The sequence below is a fragment of the Callospermophilus lateralis genome, chromosome 9 (assembly GCF_048772815.1).
Source record: "Callospermophilus lateralis isolate mCalLat2 chromosome 9, mCalLat2.hap1, whole genome shotgun sequence".
Taxonomy (NCBI): Eukaryota; Metazoa; Chordata; class Mammalia; order Rodentia; family Sciuridae; genus Callospermophilus; species Callospermophilus lateralis.
In genome coordinates, this window is record NC_135313.1 from 59727933 (window position 1) to 59748886 (window position 20954).

Sequence of the window (20954 nt, forward strand, 5' to 3'; positions counted from 1 at the left end):
CAGGGTGATATTGCAACACATATATGTAGGATTTATTGATTAAATCAAGGTGACTAGCATTTCCCTCTCCTTGATTTTTATGTTTGGAGCCTTGGAGCTCCTCTTACAGATCTTCAAAAAGTGGATACTAGGGTACTGTGATACTAGGTACTAGGATACTAGGTACTGGTCACTCTTATGCTGTAGAACATTGAACTTAACTCCTCCCTGCTAACTCTGTTTTGGGACCTATTTTTCATCTTGCTTGTGTGCTCCCTCCACTCTACTCTTCCTAGCCACTAGAAATTACCATTCTAGTTTTCACATAGGAGACAGAACATGCAGTATTTGTCTTTCTGTGTCTGGCTTATTTCACTTAACCTAATGTCCTCCATCAAGACAGTAACAGATCCCTTGCCCCATGCTCTGGATGAAAACCCATGTGGGAGGGGGCATACCTAAGCAGAAGAGCAAAGGAAAATTGAGATGAAGCTTCACTCCATCTCCACACCATGTCCTCTATCTAAGGAAAGAACACCAAAGTCAATTTGTTGGACACTTACTGTATACCAGGTATTATAATCAACCTTTTCTTGAATCAACCACAACAATCCCACAAGAAAGCCCATATTTTAAGTGGAGCAGGGGAAGGGGCATTGAGAGATTAAGTTGTTAGCTCAAACTGTGAAGTAACAGAGCAGGGGCTTAAGCCCAGGCCTGACTGGCCCCAAAGCCTAGATTCTAAGGCCCACTTGGATTAAGCATCACTAGTTCTATCATTCACCAGCATCATTCTTTTAAAACAATATATCCTGGGCTGGGGTTGTGGCTCAGTGGTAGAGTACTTGCCTAGCACTTGAGGCATTGGGTTCGATCATCAGGATCACATTAAAAATATATATAATAAAATTATTTTTAAAATTTCCTCAGAAGTTTTCACATGTCAACTTTTATTGCTTATATATATGTGTGTGTGTGTATATATATATATATTTGATAGCCCTTTATTTTTCACTTATTTATATGCAGTGCTGAGAATCAAACCCAGTGCTTCACTCATGCCAGGCAAGTGAACTACCGCTCAGCCCCAGCCCCAGCCCCAGCCCCAGCCCCAGCCCCTAGTGTTTTCTTAAAATCACTCCTGTGTTTGAGAGGCCTTAAAATCCCCAGCACACTGTTTAGAAATCTTTGAATTGACAAAAGTAATGACAAGGCAAAGTCTTCAATTAACTTACAATGCAATATCAAGAAAAATTACATTCGACTCCTGCAGATCATGTTTCCTATATCTTTATGAGATTTATAAGGATAGTTTATGATAATTAACATAAAAGCAATTCTACTGAGAAATTTTTAGGATAAAATTCTATTTATCCTCCAGTTGGATGGTGAGAGACAAAACCTTGAACCTGGTGACTGGGCAGAGCAGCCCTTGCCTTGCAAGTCTCTCCTGGTCACAGGCACAGACACCTTCAAGAGACAGCCCAGGGCTCTGAGGGAAGGGGCAGGAGGCTGTAATATCAAACTTCTCCCACCTCCTCCTCAGCCCATTCTGTGCCGCCCCCCCCAGGAAGGCTGCCCTTCCCCACCCAACCCTGTCCAGGGTCTCTGGTCTACAGAGGGTCAAGGCCAGGGTGGGGTCAGGGACCCCACAGTGTACCCTCCATGCATCAGACACTGCTACCTTCATTCTATCATCCTGAGCTCACCACTTGGAATTAAACTTGTCTGATGTTCAATTAGCAGATGGCGAGTGCTGGGGAGTGGACTGCTAAACCAGACGGTCCCAACCACCAAGCAGGAAGACTGAAAGTACAAATCCCAAGGCGCCCGGTCTCCAAAGGTCACCTTGGGTTGTCCACTCTGACCGTCTACTTCTTTGCCAATCTGTAGGATAGAAAGAGGCTATGCCCAGGAAGAGGACAGGGCCGCCTCTCCAATAATTGAAGCTCCCCCAGAAGCGGGCGATTTGAAGCCACCATTCGACTGGGTTGCCCCGTGCTTTGAACCCACATTTCCATGTGTGTCAATTGCAAAAGAATTCTTCTTGCTAACAAGGAGGTTTTTCAAACCACTGATCTTTGAAAAGAACAAGCTAAGCTCCCTGAGCACTTCCCTGCCCAAACAATAGGCACCCCTTTATGAACTCCTTAGCGCGGCATTTCAGGCTTTGCACGACCCGGCTCTACCCCCGCTCCTGATGCCACTGGCTCACACCGTGCTTCACCCTCGGCCGGCAGCGCCGCAGCAGTGAGCAGTTCCAGGGCCCGGTGTGCTCTGAACCTGCCTGTATTTGCTGCCCCAAATGCCTTTCCACTTGAACACCTAAGAGAACCTCTATCCATCCCCCAAAGTCCTGATGTCGCCTCCTCCCCAAAGCCTTCTCTGATCGCCTCAGGTGGAGTCACCCCGACTCTGCGCAGCTCCGGCCCTCGCTTTCGCCACACTGGGGGACCAGCGGCTCATCTTGGGACGTTTTTGGATTCAGAGACGCCTGGGTTCAATGGCAGCGGCTGCCCCGACGCGCTCTCGGGTCTGTGAGAAGCAGGAATGTTTGTCCTGCGGGGCTGCGGGGAAGGTTAGAGACGGGAGGGACCGTCCAGGCCCTGGAGGGGGACAGGGGACCCCCGCGGGCTCCAACGTTACTCCGGGGGCGGGCGGAGGGAGGCGGGTCTGGTGTGGGGGGGAGCCAGCAGTCTCCACGGGGGTGCTAGGGTTCCTCATGATCCTCCAGGGCATCCCGGCCGCTTTATTTTAACCATCCTCAGGTAGACAGATATCAATATATTTACTTTAAATTTTAGGGGCTCCTTTTGGTAAAAGCACCCAGGCTCTTTTGCATCCCACATCCAGCCACATAACTGTGCTAGAAGGATAGCGGGACCAGGGTCCTTCTTACAGACAGCCCAAAGCGCCCCCACCTTTAGGGCTGCTCCAGCGACGCCTCGGCCCCGCCCAGGGGCCCTGCCAATCCTGTCCGGAGACCCCGCGGCCTCCGAGAGGCTGCGGCTTTCCCAGGCTCGCAGCGCCACCTGGTGGCCCACGGCGCTCACTGACGGTCCTGCGGGGGAGCCCTCCTTGGCGGAGATTCCCCTCCACGTGGGCAGGGGCAAGAAGGTGCCCCTGGACTAAGTGAAGCTGTGCCAAAAAAAATTTGCGGAGAGTAGGTGAACCCCCATATGAGGACAGAACTGAGGCTTGAAACTGGACAGACTGACCTGGATTAAGCTCCTACCCCTAGATTTTCTTACGACGTGAAGCGGGTGGGGGGCCCTCCCAGCCTCGGTTTGAGTCTGGGTGCCACCTGCAGGAAAACTCTCTCAGCCCTGGGCCTGGCAGGCACAATCAACCCAACGCTTGCTTTATTTTGGTTCCTTTTTCTCACTGGAGTTTATTTGTAAGGAAAACGACTTCAGCCTATTTAAAGCAACTATTTTTTTTTTCAATACATGTTAAAATAAACACTAGGTATTAAATTAGAAATTCTTTTTTTTTTTTTTTCTTGTGTACATCATACTCTGGGTAACATTAGTCCATGGGATTGAGTTTAGAGCCTGAGCCTGGTTTGTCAACGCCCCATCCTTCGTTAAACTCTTGGCCTAGGAGAGAGATAAATTTAAAAATGAATTTTATTATCTCTGCAGTTTCATGCCTTTTTATTTCTGGTCATTTCAGGAAAAGAAAAACACAACCTTGGCAGAGAACAGGCAGATCAATGAGCTCTGAGCTCCTGAACTCATTCAACAGGAGTCTGGTTCTTCCTGCTTTTATTCTGCTCCTTAACCAGATGATGGAGTTTGCTCCTCACTGCCAAGAAACACACAGGTTGTTTAGCTACTGATTTAAAATGAACCAGTGTTAGAGCTATGTATGCTTCTGATACCTGATGGCTAAAATTATTTCCAGAGACTGAAAGGCCAAAACAATACCTAGATGCAGTGTGGACTTGCCACTGGGTCCCTAGGCCTGCCTTCAGCGCAGGGACATTCCTGGTCAAGTCTATTTATAAACACAAAGTAATATTGGAAATCATTCACAGTGCAAGTCTTTTAAGACATCACTGATGATTCTGATCTAGGACCAGTGTTAGGACTTCTCAGTGAAGAGCTACCTCTGTGTGTGACCAGTCATAGCATGAACCTTTGAAATGCTGTGGGGGGAGATCAAGCTGTAAGAAGACCAACATGAAATAAGGCTTTCTCTTGCTCAGTCGTCCATATCTCAGCCCCCACCCCCATCCCCCATCCCCAGATGGAAAACAAACAACAACTCTCTTGTTTGTGCTGATTAAAAAGTAATTCAAATGTGTTTTTAAAAATTCAGGAGGATTGGGGATGTCACTCAATGACAGAATGTGCAAGACCTTGGGTTCAACCCCAACACCACAAAAATAATAATAATAATTTTGATAATAAAGGAGTATGTAAGAGAAAAATGAGAAGTTCCTATAACTGTACTCCTAGTTACCCTAATTTAAGTGCTTCTCAAAGATGCTTATTAGAACCTCAAGAAGACTTGAGTGCCAGTGTCAAAATAGGCCAGTCACATTAGAGCTGGGTGGACAGTAGGTCCCTCTCACCAGGAAGAAGGATAAGGTCATTCAGGCCTGCATGAACTCTCACTAAACTTTTTATAGTGGAAAAAGAGAACTGATGATAAATTCTAATGGAGCATGTTGTTAAGGTAAAACATAAAATTTAAAAAATTAATGGGTCTGGAGACCCAGGATATGGCTTTGGGAAAAGAGACTGGTGAAATTAAAATTCCTATCACTGTTCTTGTCATTGCCTAGGGACCTATTTTCTTCCTTGCATTTATAGTTTAAGCAACTGCTTCAAATTTCGTCAACCTAGTGCCCATTCTACCATGAATCATTTGATTCTGAAGAATGAAGTCCATGATGGACCTTGTTTTCTGATGAATCTGGACCTCCAGGGGCTCTGGACACCTGAACCTGAGAGAAGTGTGTTTCCTGGTGCCCTGCTTTTCCTCATCTTCAGTACCCTGAGGACCAGGATAGTACAGGTTACTGCAAACTCAGACTCCTGCAGGGCCAGGTGGGCTGAAGGACTGGAAGGTGCAGGCTCTAGGGAGCACTTGTCTCCCTGTGGAACTGATCTGTGACTTTTTGTGAGAAACCAGAAATCTAGGTTTATGTAAGTCCTGATATTTAGATGTTCCCAACTTAGTCACCTTTTAATATACACAAGGCAGTTCAAAGAAACGTCTTGGAACACCAGTTTGCTACCCCATTTGTTTTCTGTGCAGACCGTCCTGCAAAAGGCTTGCACGGAGCTGAGCTCACCTCATCATTCACTCCACAAACAGTGATGCCTAATAAATGTTAGCTACTATAATTGCCCCAAGTCCCAATGGCTGTTGTGAAGCACAGGCTTGTATTTGTATATTGCTGGGAAACTTGGAGCCACCTCAACTGTCATAACACTGACAGTTCCTGGGGCCCATCCTCACTAGCAGATGGTATGTGGAATTTCTTTTGAACTGGTGAAGAGACCAGAGTAGCCATGTTCATGTCACTCCCTGAGAGGCAGCAGTGTCTGCATTTCTTAGTTGCACTTTAACAGGTAAAAACTGTCCCTGGGTGCTGGCTGCACCCTTGTGTTACGTTCATCCCCCTCACGCGGAGTTCCCAGGGGGAAAGAGTCTGGGAGTGGGTCTTACTTGCCCTTCCGTTGGCCTCTTGCTCTAGAGCGTGAATACCTACCACAACGTTAATTTTCCATTCTTGTCAGTGGGATGGATATGCAAGAGGGCTTTAAATGAACACTTGGGCTAGTCATGCTCAAAATTGTTCTTCCCAGATCTAATGCAAAAAATATCAGTGATAATACCCTCCCTCCTCTAACCTTTGCTAAACCGTGTCTTGGCAGATGACCTTCCTGTGGCCTTCTTATCTCCCCCAGTTTTGGACCAGCTTGGCTTAATTATAGGAGGAAGATGTCAGTTTTCAGTGCTGTGGCTCTCACCTCCTTCCCAGGGGATGTTTTTAAAAAACTCCAAAAGTCCAGCATCCATATTCTAATTACTGTGTGACTAATCTGCAAGCAGGGCTGAAACCTTGCTGGGTGCTCAAGATAATTAAAGAGGAAGGCCTTTAGGGTAGAGATGGGGACCCAGCCTTTCTTATAAGGGAACTGTTGATAAATAGGGCCACTCTGAAAGAAAAAAAAAATTGACAAATTGTTGAAATAAGATGGATTTTATTTCCTAATAAAGTAAATGTACCTGTAGCCAACAGATCAAGGCGGCAGCACAGGGCTTTCCTATTGAGAGCTCCAGGGGCACCTATCAAATTTTGAGTGCTTTCCCACCAGCTAAAGGGTCAGCCCAGCTAAGCCTTCTTCAGCTGCCAGAGATCCTTCCTGTCACCAAGGTTCCACACCTCCCTCTACATGAGACCTTTCACTTGTCACAGTACTTGTGAATTGCCATGAAGTTGCTTCATTGTTTTCTTTTGATGGTGCCGGGGATTAAGCCCAGGGCTTTGTGCTTGTGAGGCAAGCACTCTACCAATTGCACTATATCCCCAACCCCTCTTTCCCTTTTTGTACCAGGAGTTGAACCTGGGTTGCTTAACCACTGAGCCACATCCCCAGCCCTTTTTATATTTTGAGACCGGGTCTCACTGAGTTGTTTACAACCTCACTAAATTGTTGAGGCTTGCTCTGGACATGTGATCCTCCTGTCTCAACTTCCCAAACCACTAGGATTACAGGCATGAGTCACCACACCCAGCATTTCTCACTTTCTTAAAGGAGGGCTATGTCCTGAGCCATGACAGCAGCTCCAGCAGCCCACAGGTCTCACAGTTCTGAGCAAGGCCATCCTGGAGGTTTGGTATGTGCTGCATCAATAGGGAAGAGGCTACAAAGCCATTTCTAGGTCTTCAAAAGTTTCAGGAAATGAGCAAAGTGCAGCTGTCCTAAGAGCATGTAGTGATGAACTAACATAAAACAGGAATAAAAATCAACAGGGAAAAGGTAGTCATCCCAGTCCTCATGGGCCTTGGGTGACGGTGACCTTCCCTCATCTCTCCTGGAGTTCAGCCTCCCCATTACTTCCCTCAGTGGCACACTGCAAGGACATGCTGCCCTGAGGTGACATTTCTCCATGCCATCTGCGTGAAAGTGGCTGGTGCTCAAACTCATCTAACCTTGCAGTTTCTGCCTAAGTCTTCAAGGAAAATGTCACCTTAGAAGCTGCTGTTCTCTTTCCAGTGTCCCTTGTCTGAAATGTCTCTTCTGCTCCCTCAAATCTTAGGCAAATGGTGGGGCTGCATGTGTACCCACCTTAAAGGCTACACTGCTGCTTACTGTCCCTCATTGACCACTCTTTTCCCTCTGCAGTGAGGGCACCAGCTGTGGCCCCCAAATAAAGGCTTTATTTCTCAGCCTCTTTCAGGTAGACGTGGTCACATGGTTCCATACTGCCTAAAAGGATGTATGCCAAAGTGTTACACGTGATTTTTCTGAAGCTACCCCAAAAGAAGTGGGGAAATGTCTCCTGGCTGAACAAAGATGAATGGCTGGGGCTGCACCTGCCATCTGAGACCAGGCCATGACCCTGGGAATGGAAACCACACCCAGGAGAATTACAAGATGGAACCAAGGTTTCTGGCACCGTTGGGCCAGATCTGCTCAGACTGACTACCTCTATTTGAACATGGGAGAGAAATAAGCTTTCTTGTTTAAGATACTATCGTGTTGAGAATTTCTGAGGTAACTGAGCCTAATCCAAATCAATGTCAACCCCCCCCCATCATGGCCACGTGACTCTCTTTTGTGAACCTGGGAAGATACTGAGGAGATATAGGCTATCCAAGTTCCTTCTGACTCTATGGGCTCTGGCCCTCGGGGCTGCAGTGGAGTTCCATCTCCATGACTACAGTACTATCCTGGAGTGCCCTAAGGATGGAATCCATGGCCTGACTCCCCTAAGAGGCCCCAGGGAGTGGGCTACTGCCAGGGACACCATCTTATATCTGTGTTTTTAGAACCTGAAACGGGATCTTCTATTGTCTTTAAAGGCTGAAATGAAAGGTTGTGGGCACAGCTTAGGGGTTAAGTGAGTGCCCAGCATAAGCACAACCCTGAGTTCAATCCCTAGCACAAAAAAAAAAAAAAAAAAAAAAAAAGAAAGAAAAAGACTGAAACTAGATTTCCTGAAGAAAGTAGAGAATACCCAAGTTTTTACCACCTCAGAGACGATCCAGTGATCCATTCTAGGCCAAATCTGTGCCATCCTTTACCTGAGTGTCAAGAATTGCTTTCCCCCTCGGCCTTATCCACATGCCTGTGGATATTTTCCCAGGAAGATGGTCCAGGGCTGTCATTCTCAAATGAGAACTATGACCTCAAGAGTTAAGAATCACTGCAGTGGAGGACATACTGTTAAAAGAAATAAATTGGCAGAGCTTGAAAATCACTCACTTGCTTTCCCCTAAGAGATGTCCTTTAAATTTGTTATTGTTTTTAATGTGAACATCTTTTAGAAAGTAGTAACATGATCACTTTCCCTGTACTGGAAAGCCAAAAATTGTTAACATTTAAAATGTGCTTGTGAATATTATCCCTACCTGCTGCCAGTTCCTTTGCAAAAAATTACGACTGTTAACAGGAAGAAATAATCTGTAAATATTTATCACACAAGCAGAAGCCATGACTAGAGTTGGAACTTTCTTTTATCACTCAGTTTTACTACATATTTGGCTCCAGAAATGGACAGAGCCTAAAAATCGGTCAGCACTGGGCTTCCTGTCAGAGGTGCAGGATTGGCGTTAATTAGTTCCCAGATAAGTGGTCAAAGATGAGTCACCCATGTTGGCACCTCAGTATCAGCAGCACTGCGGATACCCATGACTTTATACTAGTACTAGGTCAAAATCCAATTAACCTCTTTCATATTATTTCAAAATTGGGGACATAATATGCATTTAATTTCATTCAATAAATCAATTCCAGTTAACTTACCATCTCTTAGAAACTTAGAAAAAAGCAAACATAAACCATAAACAATTAAAGACATGGGACATATTGAGAGAATAACACATGACACACATGGCAACTGAATTGCAATTTAAATGTAACACAAGAAGAAAAGTAAAATTACAGTAATTTATTGCTATATCTCTGCTTCCCCAGATAGCTATATTATAAGTAGCCACAAAGTGCCACCTTCTGGTTTAAAATTGTGCAACATCTCCTTTATTTCTCTTTAAATGCCATCTTAATGGTGGACGTAGAAAGCAACAGCAGCAGTTACAAAATGTTGTCTGAGTAATTCTGAGAGCTCAAAACAAGGCTGAATAAAAAGATGTTCAATTAATAGTGCGCACTGTGTAACTTTAACAAACATCTCTGATTGGAACTTCTGTGTAAACCTTAATAGAGATTCAACTCACAGAGACCAAAAGTAAAGTTATCGTTTCCTTTTACAGTTTAGTGAGGTGGTTTGCATTCTTGCAACGATTTACAAAGTACAAGAAATGTGTGTGAGCACTAGGCATAAAATATCCCATTTTCTTATAGAAGGAGCAGTAGGGGGCAGGAAACCCAGTGGACACCTTGCCACCTCCTTTCCCAAAGATGTACACCCCAGAATGGCAGTGGATGCCTAGCTGCAAGCCACCCTTACAACTCTTTTTGGTTGTTTGAAATACAAGCACTTTCTGACATTTCCCTCCCTGGCCCGTGAGCCCCACCCCAACTTGGCAGGATACAAACCCACGTCCGCTTGCTTAGTTTTCCCCTTAAGAATTATTTACAGGACACCTACAGATACGGTACAAACTAGTATGAAATTAATGATAGTTTGCATTTTCAGACACGCTCCCGTGGTTAAATAAATATACCACGCCAATTCTGAAGACAGGTTCAGAGTGAAGGTGACTCAGAAGCGTTTGCATCCGTAACTGTAACAGCAGAAACAGGCTTCTCGCTGGCTGGGATGGAGTCGCTGATTCTGTCCTCAACAGTGATGAGGGCCTTGGAGGTGGGGGACGTCGCATCCACAGTGAGTGAGGGGGCAGCGTCTGCCTTTGCAGTAGTCGTGACAGGGTCAGAAGATGGGATGCCGGCGGGTGGGAGGGAAGATAGCAGCTCCCCTGAGCTGGCTACAGAAGAGCCCTCTGGAGCCAAAGGGAATGATGGGAGGAACTCGGACGGCATGCGGAGAGGTGCAATGCCAGGTAAGTTTTGGGGAGGCAGGGTAGGAAGAGGTGGCAAACCTAGGACAAAAAGACATAGGTCATACACCCTCCCAGCACTGAGAGAGCAGCTTTCCTCATCAGATGACTGCCTGTATCTGATCTCATCAGGAATGCTGAAGCTGAGGACAGAGAACATAAATCCCAACTTCTGCTTATCTCCAGCTGGAGGCCATGAAAGAGTTAAGTGCATCTTGCAGCCCAGCCACAGCAGCAGCTGGCCTTGGGCAAAGGTTCCCAGGCTTGTAGGCCCCAGGTGACTCAGCCCAGCACTGAGGAAAACAGGCTCAGGGGAGACGGATCCAGACCAGATGGACGTTAGCTGCCCAGTAGCAAAGTAGCTACAATGATATGGGAGAGGAGGACTCATGCTCCCCGAGGTGAGGTGCAAGCTGAGTTATAGCTTTCTCTGGTGAGAACCAGGAAGAAGAGATGCAGGAGCCACCCTCCTGTGAAAGCTGTGGAAAGCAGGGGCTTGGGGAACAGCCCCTCTACTAGCCTCGCCACAGGGTCTCAGCATCTTGGTAGCCCTATAATTGATGACTACTGATATTATTGTTAGTGGGTTTATTCTGATGATTTATAATTCAGAAAGCATGAAAGGAGTATTAAACACCAACAAAGGGAAGGCAGGCTGTCAAACATACATGCAGGGTGACCACTGGCTGGCACAACCCTCTTGCTCTGACAGGCTGTTAAAGTGGACAGAGGGCAGAGGAAGATCCAAGAACACAGAGAGAAAAGAAAAGCTGGACGGGATGCTAGGACTGGAAATGGCAGTTTGGGTTTACTAGGATTTCCCTTGCACTGAAAACTAAGTGAGTCAATGAACACAAAGGTCGTGAGTGCTACAGACGGACAGTTATGATCTAGGCAGAAATGTGACAGTGACACTGAGCACAATGGTACAGTGAACTCCTTGGCATCACCGAGGGGCTGCTTGGTCGCTCTCATTTGGGGAATCTTAGCTCTGACAGCAGATTTATGAGGTGCTGCTGCTTCATTTTCACCTGTGCACAGAATCCAAGTACTCTGCATATCTGCTAACTGAACTATCTGCAGCTAAAATCTCTCAGTTTTTACTATAAAACATTTGTGAATAATGGGGGATATTTATCAAACAACAAGCCCAGCTGGCTGAGCAGGTCTCATCATTTTACAGCCTAAGTTTCTGGGCTTGCACTACACAAAATAGCAGTACTCCTCTCCCACTGGCCACTGCTGCAGAGATAAGAGAGCAACAGGGATTCATTCATCTCCACTGGGTGAACTGAACCCCCTTCACCAAACTCAGTGTGGCAGTGCCACTCCACGGCTCTTTATTTCTATGACTGGCCTTTCTGGTGCTTGAGCTGTCAGGATGCAGGGAGAGGAAAAAAGAGAGAGGCAGCAGGCAGAGGAATCACAAAGATAGTCTTCTCTTTAAAAAAAGTTTTTAAATAAAAAAGGTTAATATTTGTATTCAAAGTTAGCTGAAATTTGTTAAACCAATTTGTCTTTTCTAGAAATAAACTGAACTAAAGGACTGGCTTTCCTGAATGCAGTTGTTTATTAGCAGGGTCCTAAGAGGGTAAGATATGCAACATACCCGGATTCACGAGTTCTGGTAAGCCAACCCCTGGCAGGAGGTGTGGTGCGGGAAGGTTGAGGTTGGGGAGGCTGGGGAGGTTAGGGAGTCCTGCTGGCAAAGGCATCAGACCTGAACAGAGTGAGGAAGAGAAGGAAAATTAAATCACTTCACCTGGGTAAGAAAATAGATTCTTTTGTACTGAAAAAAATGATTCACTTCAAAGTGCAAATACCAGAGGTTCACTAAATGTGTGTCACTTTTGTCCAGAATATCAACAACAAAAAAATCTCACTCAACTGAACTATATTTCTATACCTAAGCCATTTAGTTGGCTATGTGGGTAAAAGTTCAAACAAATAACTTATACTCCTGAAAATCTGGAACAAGAATGACAACAATGGCCTGAGTGTCGGGGAGATAGCCTGATTCACTCAGTCACTACAGTAGTAAATGGAACTGAATTTTTCTTTGATTGTTGAGCTCACAGTCTCTCTGGTTTTCTTTTTCATTCTGAGATAATTTCAGACTTATAGTTACAAAAGTAGTAACAATAATTCCCACACATACCTATCACCCCAACTCCCCAAGTTAACCTTGCACACAGTTGCTTCATCACTGTGTGTGTGAGAACTTGGTTCCTGTCTTAACAGTACAAGGACAGGCAGGTTTTTGTGTCCCAATCTGTAATTCCAGTAACTTGGGAGGCTGAGACATGAGGATCTCAAATTTAAGGCCAGCCTTGGCAACTTAGTGAGACCCTGTCTCAAAACAAAAAGGGATGGGGCTTTGTGGTAGAGCGCTTGCCAGCATTATGTGAGGACTTGTGTTCTGGGACCAAAAAAAAAAAAGTACAACAACATTAACTGTATAATTAAAGGCCCTTCACAATAAAAGTATACTTATAGTCACTGAAATAACATTCTATTGTTTCTGGACTTGCTCTCCATTGGCAATACTAAGAGAAAAACACAAAAAATTTAGAGCTACTCAAGACCCAAATAAAGAACATCTCTTCCAGGATATTCATATCAACAACTATCACAAAGTGCTAGCTGCACTGTGGGACTGGGGGGGGGGGGTGGTAGTCTGCTGTGGTTAAGGAGCCCTGGGATAGACAGGGCTAAGGAAGAGGGGCCACTTTCTCTCCTTTATCACAAAGTTACTGCAGAGAGAAAATGATGATTAAAAGACATAAGCAAGACTGGGGATGGAGCACAGTCTTAGCCTGTCTAGTATGTGTGAGGCCTTGGGTTCAATCCCCAGTACTGGGGGGAAAAATGGCATAAGCAGTCATCACACAGGTGCAGGTTGTTTTCAGATGCAAATATTATCATCACATATGTCTCTAGGCCCTCTTGCTTACCTGGTAACGTAGTAGCTGGGTTCATTGGTGGCATAGAAGCAAGGGATTGGTTTACTTGTGGTGACAACAACGGTACTGTTGGCACACCTAAAATAAAAGCACAATTTAAAAAAATTTCTAACAAATTCCTCTGACAAAAGAATAAACAGACTACAATAGAACCCCCCACGGTCAGGTCTTCTTCAGTCCCAATTTCTGGCTGTACCCTTAGATGCACACCACCCTTCAGAGCTGATCCACCTACTCTGCCCATGGCCTTTGCAGAGACCTTAACCAAGGTTAAGAGGGCAGAGGGCTATATAACCTGCCTCCAGCAAATTCTGAACAAGATGTGTGCACGGAACCTCTATAGGGCAGGGTTAGCAAACTGTCTTAGAAATTTGGAAATGGGATCAAGGATTCTAGTCAATTTCTACTGGTCTCCTGAACTAGAAGGCCCTGTAAACCTGGGGTTGCTGGGGCCCTGTGCCCTGAGAAGCAGTGAATGCTCATCCATAAAAGAGGACTAATGACACAGAAACCCAAGAGAGACAAAAGAACACATGGACTTCTTGAGGTGGAGAAAATGACTTGTTCCTAAGTCTCCACTTCCTTTGTCCTTAAGTTCCATGACACACTCCTCTGCAGTCTAACATGTCCCCATCTGTACTGATGGTGGCTCGAGGTTATATTCTCCATGTACAAGTGACCCTCAAGGCACAGCTAATAAAGATTTGTCCATTGCTGTTTACCATCTATTCAAGTAGGAGAATTTTTTGTTAAAGCAGTGGTAATGCAAATTGTACATCATTAATTTGAAATTCCCAAATCTGAGATGTTCCCAAATCTGAAAATTTCTGAAAGTCAACATGATGCCACAGGTAGGAAATTCCACACCTGACCTCATGTGATGAGTGCAAGTCAAATGCAGATGCACCAAAAATACTATAAAATTATCTTCGAGTATGTGTATAAGGTATATATGAAACAAATGAATTTTGTGTTTAGATTTGGGTTCCATCCCTCAGATATTTCATTATGCTTATGCAAATAAGCACTTTTGGTCCCAACCATTTCTCACAAGGATGCTCAACACAGACTCTCAGACTCCAGATCTTGTTTTACAAGATCTGCTTAAATATAGTAGCAGGAATGGATTATGCTTGAAAGTATGAATTGACCATATTTAAACCATCTTTCATTTATTAATTTATCTATACTCTGCAGAAATTGGTAGCATGCAAATGGCAAAAAGAAAAAGGCCTAGCTGAAGCACTAGCCACAGCTCCACTGGACTCCAGTCTACTTAATTTTACTCACATATTGGAACATCCTCTATTCTGTACCAAATTATTAGATACTGTGTGCTCTGCTAAGGGGTCCATTACAAAATCAGTGCTATTTTATATTTCTGTCTAAATATTATTTTAGAAAATGAAAACCACCTGGATTTGCTTGCAACTTCCTTCTATTTCCTAATAACATCTTTTACATAAATTTCTTTTCATTTTTAAAGGGTAGATACATTGCCTCAAAAATAACAGACTGAATCTAAGCCAGGAATTCTTACCCTAGGGCTTTTGAATGGGCTTCACAGGGTGTGTAAAGCCCCTAAAACTGCACACACTTTTTGGGAAGAGAGATCTTTGTTTTCATCAGATTCTCAAAGGGATTGGATGGATGGTTGGTGTGTTCATTCATACAAGTTTTAGGGGGCACCGACAGTAAGCTAGCCATTGTTTTAGGTACTGGGGCACTTTACAGCATAAAGAAACTGAAATCACAACTTTCAGAAAATTTACATTCTAATCAGAACAGGAAAAGGAAACGAGGCAGATAGCAAACAAGTAAAATCTACAATATGAAAAATGGCAATAAGTACTCTGAAGAAAAATCAAGCAAGGAAGGGGGACAGGAAGTATGAAGGGAACAGGTATCAAACAGTCACACTGACTAATGCCATGTCAAAATACCTTCTTTTCCTTTCTTTCTTTCAGTTGTCCCAACCAACTCCTCTCCCATTTTCTCTCTCAAGGGAGAAAGTGGGAGAGGAGAAGGAACTCAAAATACCTTCACTTTATAGAAATTTCATATTCTAAAAACTTTCAAATCCTCAAAAAATATTTTTAAATACTTTTTTATGTTGAAAAAAAAAAAATATATATATATATATATATTTAGAATTAGGCAACTGGACTCTGTTTAGATGATCCCAATTTTGTTGGCAATGTCTAAAGCATCATAATCAGGAGCCAGTTGAATGTATGCCTTTTTCTCTCCATTAGGCCCTATCAGGGTGTTAACCTTGGCCACATCAATGTCATAGAGCTTCTTTACAGCTTGTTTGATCTGGTGTTTGTTGGCCTTGACATTCACAATGAACACAAGTGTGTTGTTGTCTTCAATCTTCTTCATGGCTGACTCAGTGGTCAGAGGGAATTTGATGATGGCATAGTGGTCAAGATTATTTCTCCTGGGGGCTCTCTTCTAAGGATATTTGGGCTGCCTCTGGATCCTCAACGTCTTGGGTTGCCAGAAGGTAGGTGACGTGTGGATCTTCTTCTTTTTGTGGCTGTGCACAACCTTCAATACTGCCTTCTTGGCCTTCAAAGCTTTTGCTTTGGCTTAGCTTTGGGAGGGGCAGGAGCTTCCTTCTTAGCTTTCTGCGCCATCTTGGTGAAAAGGGTCTACAAGGCCCTAAAAATACGCTTTTATAGGGGCTGGGATTGTGGCTCAGTGGTAGAGCACTCGTCTAGCACATGAGAGGGCCTGGGTTCGATCCTCAGTACCACATAAAAATGAATAAATAAAAATAAAGGTATTGTGTCCAACTACAACTAAAAAATAATATATATATATTATTTTATATAATATATATTATTATTTAAAATTGATTTACTCAAAAAATAAATTGCCAATTTCTTTCAGTCTCTTGTGAACAATTACTCTTTCACTTATGTTTCTGTCTTTAATATTCAAGAAGCCATTCCTCTTCAGGGTTAAAAGCCAGGGATCTCAGTGCATGTGCATATAAGCGCATATAAGTACAATTATAATTTAATTGGAAGATTTTAAATGTCAGAGAAAAATTTCAAAAGAGATATCAAGTTCTTTCCTAAATCAGAAGAGTGGTCATATCGCATCTGGAACACTCTAGAACAGGAAAGAGATATTCAGCCACAGAATGGTCTGCTACCTTAAAAAGTACCTCAACCTACCTTTAGCTTCTAGTTCAGCATGAACTAGAAGGCCTTCTGATAGGATATTTAAAAAAATATAATATCATGAAAAGGAGTCACTCACTTTGTTTGAATGAAATAAACTCTAGGTTCACTTATGACTGTGTCTATGATTAGATATTGATGACATTAATATTTAATGTCATCTAGGAAATGTTCTAAAATTGGGCTGTGGTAATGACTGCACAACTCTATAAATATGCTAAAAATCACTGAGCTGTACACTTATGTTAGTTTATTTCATGGTCTACAAATTATGTCTCAGTAAAGTTGAAAAAGAACTAGTAGAGAAGGGGTGGGAAGTATGTCGACATATTGATAACTAGTGAAGCTGGGTAATGGGGTTCATTATATTACTCCATCACTTTTGTGTAAGTTTGAAAATTAAAAAACTTTCTTTCTTTCTTTCTTTCTTTTTTTTTTTTTTTGGTGGGGTGGGTATAGGGGATTGAACCCAGGGTACTAAATAGCTGAGCTACATTTTCATTTTTTATTCTGAGACAGGGTCTCACTAATTTAGTGCAGTTGGCTTTGAATTTGCAATCCTCCTGCCTCAGCCTCCTGAAGCACTGGGATTACAGGTTTGTACTACCATACCCAGCTAAGTTTGCACACATTAAATTTCATCTGGAAAAAACTATCTTTGGAAAATAAAACAAAGATTCTGAAAAGTGATGGGGTTTGAACTGAGGGGACCAAATCCAGATACCACACTGTTCACCTTATTACTGCTTCTTGGTGGGCTGTTTGAAATCCATTCTGGAACAGGGTGGGATATAAGCAAATTCTGAATACAAATATTTAAAAGAGCTCAAGAACAAAATTATGAATAATATTTTTACTACACTGGAAATATTTCATCATGTGTAATGTCAGTATTTCTCATTTACTCAACCTTTATTGAGTACATGAAATAACTCTTGGTATTATAAAGAATGAAAACTAGAAAACAGGATATCAGAAAAAGAAAAAATTAAAATCTACCCATATTAGTGAGAACTGTATCAACACTTAGTAATTTCACTCCCAGGTATCTAACCAAAGGAAACAAAATATCTGTCAATGTAAAAACTAGTACACAAATTCTTACAACAGTGTTATTCATAAAAGCCAAAATGTAGAACCATCCTAAATATCCCTCAATTGATAAGTTAATAAAGAAAAGATGGTGCAATCATACAATGAAACATTATTTAGCAATAAAAATGAAACATAAATACAAGAAATTACACTTATGAGTCCTGAAAACATTATGCTACGTGAAAGAAACCAGTCACAAAAGACTATGCATATTATAGGAAATATCCAGATTAGGCAAATCCATAGTAGACTCCAGGGTTTGGGAAACCTAGGCAGTGACTGGGGTTGGGTACAGGGTTTCTTTTGTGGCAATAAACTATTCTAAAATTAATTGAGGTGTTGGTTGTATAACTATGCAAACATACTAAAAACCACTGACTAGTGTATTTTAAATGAATTAACTATATGGTATGAGAATTCTATCTTGCTAAAGCAGTTAAAACAATAACAAAACCCCCTAAAACTAGAAGACACTATATCAGAAAGAATAAGGAATAAAAGAGGGAACAGGCATATATCCCCTGAGCAAGACTGAATCCCTTGGAAGAAACAGTATCCTGCTCACTTTTGTACTCCTATGCCTACAACCTAGGAAACAGGCCAACACCCTGAATAAACAAAACAATCAGACAGAACTGAGGCAGAGTCCTGTTTGCAGGTTGAAAATCTAAACAAGCCTAGGGTCTCAACTACATAGAGAAGAAATTGAAGTGCTGAACCTGTGTGTGGGAAGTGAGTTACTATGTTTACATAGACAGGACCACATTTACAGTTTTCAAGGCATTTTGGTATTAATTCTTAAAATTTTATGTACAAATATGTGTAAGACAAAGTAGACTAATGGGCTGGGGCTGTAGCTTAGTGGCGGAGCACTTGCCTAGCATGTGTGAGGCACTGGGTTCCATCCTTAGCACTGCATAAAAAAAACTAAAGAAATAAAGGCATGCTGTCCATCTACAACTATTAAAAAAAAAAAAAAGTAGACTGAAGTAGTCTTTCTGCACACCTGTACTGAGGACGTTGCTCACAGCTGGTGGAGCTGAGCTAATAGAAAGTCCAGACAGACCCTGTTCAATTCCTGTAGTTCCTGGTGGTGACAAAGATGGGGGATTGACTGAAGACAGCTGGACCTTCCAAACAAAAGAAAAAAGGAAAATCACTTAAGTTAGTTTAAAAGAATATGTGAGCACTGCCTCTCACCTGCCCTACAGATGAACACTTGGATCACATACTAGCTGTCCAAAATTTTACCTGGCACTTCTGCATTAGACACTGCTTACTAATTTTGACTATGCTTATGCTCCATCCTGTCACTTCCCTTCTCTGAATACATGGCTTCTAGCCCTGGTTACACATATTGGCCTAGCTATACCCACACGAGGAGAGATTTTCCTCTTTCCCTTCTTAGACACCTGGAAATCATTTTATTCAATTCTTAAACATGCTGCTAATTATTTCTCTGTGAATTCTCAAGTTTTTAAAAAATGTGGGCTGGGGATGTGGCTCAACTGGTAGTGCACTCGCCTGGCAAGCGTGCGGCCTAGGTTCGATCCTCAGCATCATACACAACAAAGATGTTGTGTCCGCCGAAAACTAAAAAAATAAATATTAAAATTCTCTCTCTCTTAAAAAAAAAATATATTTTCACGGCTCATGGAAGAAATCAGCAAGAAGTCTTAACAGATTTCTTAAGTTTTTCAAGATTTCTAACTCCCTAAATACATTTAATCTTTTCTCATCAATGAATAAAAATGGCCCTGGATCTCTACCTGTTGTGGGAGGCTATAGTCCATATGAACACCACAGATGGGCAGTGTTATTTCCAATTACTTCAACTTCTGCCAGTTCTGGTGCCCCTCACTGCATTCCAACAGCTTGTATTCTGACCCTTTTCCCAGCTGTCATTTTACCACTTGGTCTACTAAGACCAACTTCAGAGGTTCACCTGTGACCAAAAGCACTGATTGGGGGCGGGAGAGATGGCGATGGAGCTGGGACATGTAACTACGCTAGTTCTGGCCTTGAGCCCATGCTGGGAGTCGGGTGAGAAGGGATGAAGATTCTTGGTAGCTTCACTTTGTCTAGAACAGGGGATGGCTGATTTGTACCACAAAATGACAGTGGCAGCAGCCTGGTCTTTACATTTTCTTTCTGGGTGTCTGGTTTTTCCTTAGTTATACATGCTGTGATGCCTACCTAAGAGACAATTAAAAATCCTATATACCTGCTCAAATACCTAGCTCTCTTTGCATATCAATCAAGTTTCCTTAAATAGTACACATCAGTGAGACTCCCTTATCCCCCACCACTCACTTGTTGTGCCCTGTAATTCAAGTTTCTGAAATGGCCCTCCCTCAGGACATCCTTCTGCTCCTCTCACCTACCTTCTCTGCAGCACCTTCCTGGCTGACCACACCCATGTGCTTTCTCAATCCATTCAGATTTCCTTTCTCAATCCATTCAGATTTTCAAAATCTTAACTTTAGTCCTCTAACCCAGGCAGGCCCAATCCCTCAACAATCATCAATATCCACTAGGTTGAATTATCTGCTCTTTGTTGATGATTCCCAAATCTGCATCTCTAGTTCTGTTCTCTTTCCTAACCTTCATTAGGATACCTTCCAGGAACCTCAAGTTCAACATGATTATCAATACTTAATTCATTATCTGCCCTTATCTCAACTTTTGCTACCAACATATGCACTGACACATTTGATTTGTTTTAGTGGAAATGTCTTGAGCTATTCAGGCAGTAATATCATCTTACCTCTGTAAACCCATCTTTAAGAGGAGTAATAGGTGTACCAGTCATTTGTCCTGGAAGAGAAATTTTCTTTCCTTCTTCAAATGGGCGTGTAGGTATTCGATGCAAATAACCATAACCAATGCCACATCCTAGGCTATAAAAAACATTTTTTCTTAAGGTCATTGCTATCAATTACAGTTTACATTTTCTTTTGAGGTTTTGAAATGTAAATCACACAGACATATTTCCATCCTTGTAAATAAGGTCGTCTTGCTGTCCACCCTCTAAGAAACAGCACACCTCTCTCCACCACAGACACTACCTCTGTCTGTGCACCCTGATATTTTCCCCCAAGCATTTATAGCACTGTATGCCATGAATACCAATTTGTTTATTGTATTTCTCCCTCAATAAAATGTTAAAACCTGTAAGGGCAGAGACCCTGTTTGTTTACTGCCTTGACAGTTCCTGGCACATGTAGACAATTATTTGCTGCATGGTGACAGTCAACCAATATGTTAAACACATCAGGGATGGGGCTATGGCTAGAGCGCTTGCCTAGCATGTGTGAGGCACTGGGTTCGATCCTCAGCAACACATAAAAAAATAAAAGAAATAAAATAAAGGCATGTGTCCATCTACAACAACAACAACAAAAAAAACAGGTATGGTGACGCATGCCTATAATCTTGGTTACTCAGGAAGATCACAGGTTCAAGACTAGCTGGGCAACTTGATGAGACACACCCTCTGCCAAAGAAAGGGTTGAGGAT

General features: G+C 42.9%; 1 protein-coding gene and 1 pseudogene across 1 annotated transcript in view; both read right to left on the reverse strand.

The window, feature by feature from the left end:
- Nucleotides 1–9180: 9180 nt before the first annotated feature.
- The window catches only part of Gorasp2 (golgi reassembly stacking protein 2), a 31898-nt gene continuing 20124 nt past the window's right edge, over nucleotides 9181–20954 (reverse strand). The window contains exons 6-10 of the mRNA XM_076865815.2: nucleotides 20203–20335; nucleotides 18442–18565; nucleotides 13138–13224; nucleotides 11793–11903; nucleotides 9181–10225 (exon numbers count right to left, since the gene is read on the reverse strand). Coding sequence (XP_076721930.1) covers nucleotides 9873–10225; nucleotides 11793–11903; nucleotides 13138–13224; nucleotides 18442–18565; nucleotides 20203–20335 — 808 coding nt within the window. The 3' untranslated portion in view covers nucleotides 9181–9872. The remainder of the gene's footprint in view (nucleotides 10226–11792; nucleotides 11904–13137; nucleotides 13225–18441; nucleotides 18566–20202; nucleotides 20336–20954) is intronic.
- Nucleotides 15319–15788, reverse strand: LOC143407401 (large ribosomal subunit protein uL23 pseudogene; annotated as a pseudogene).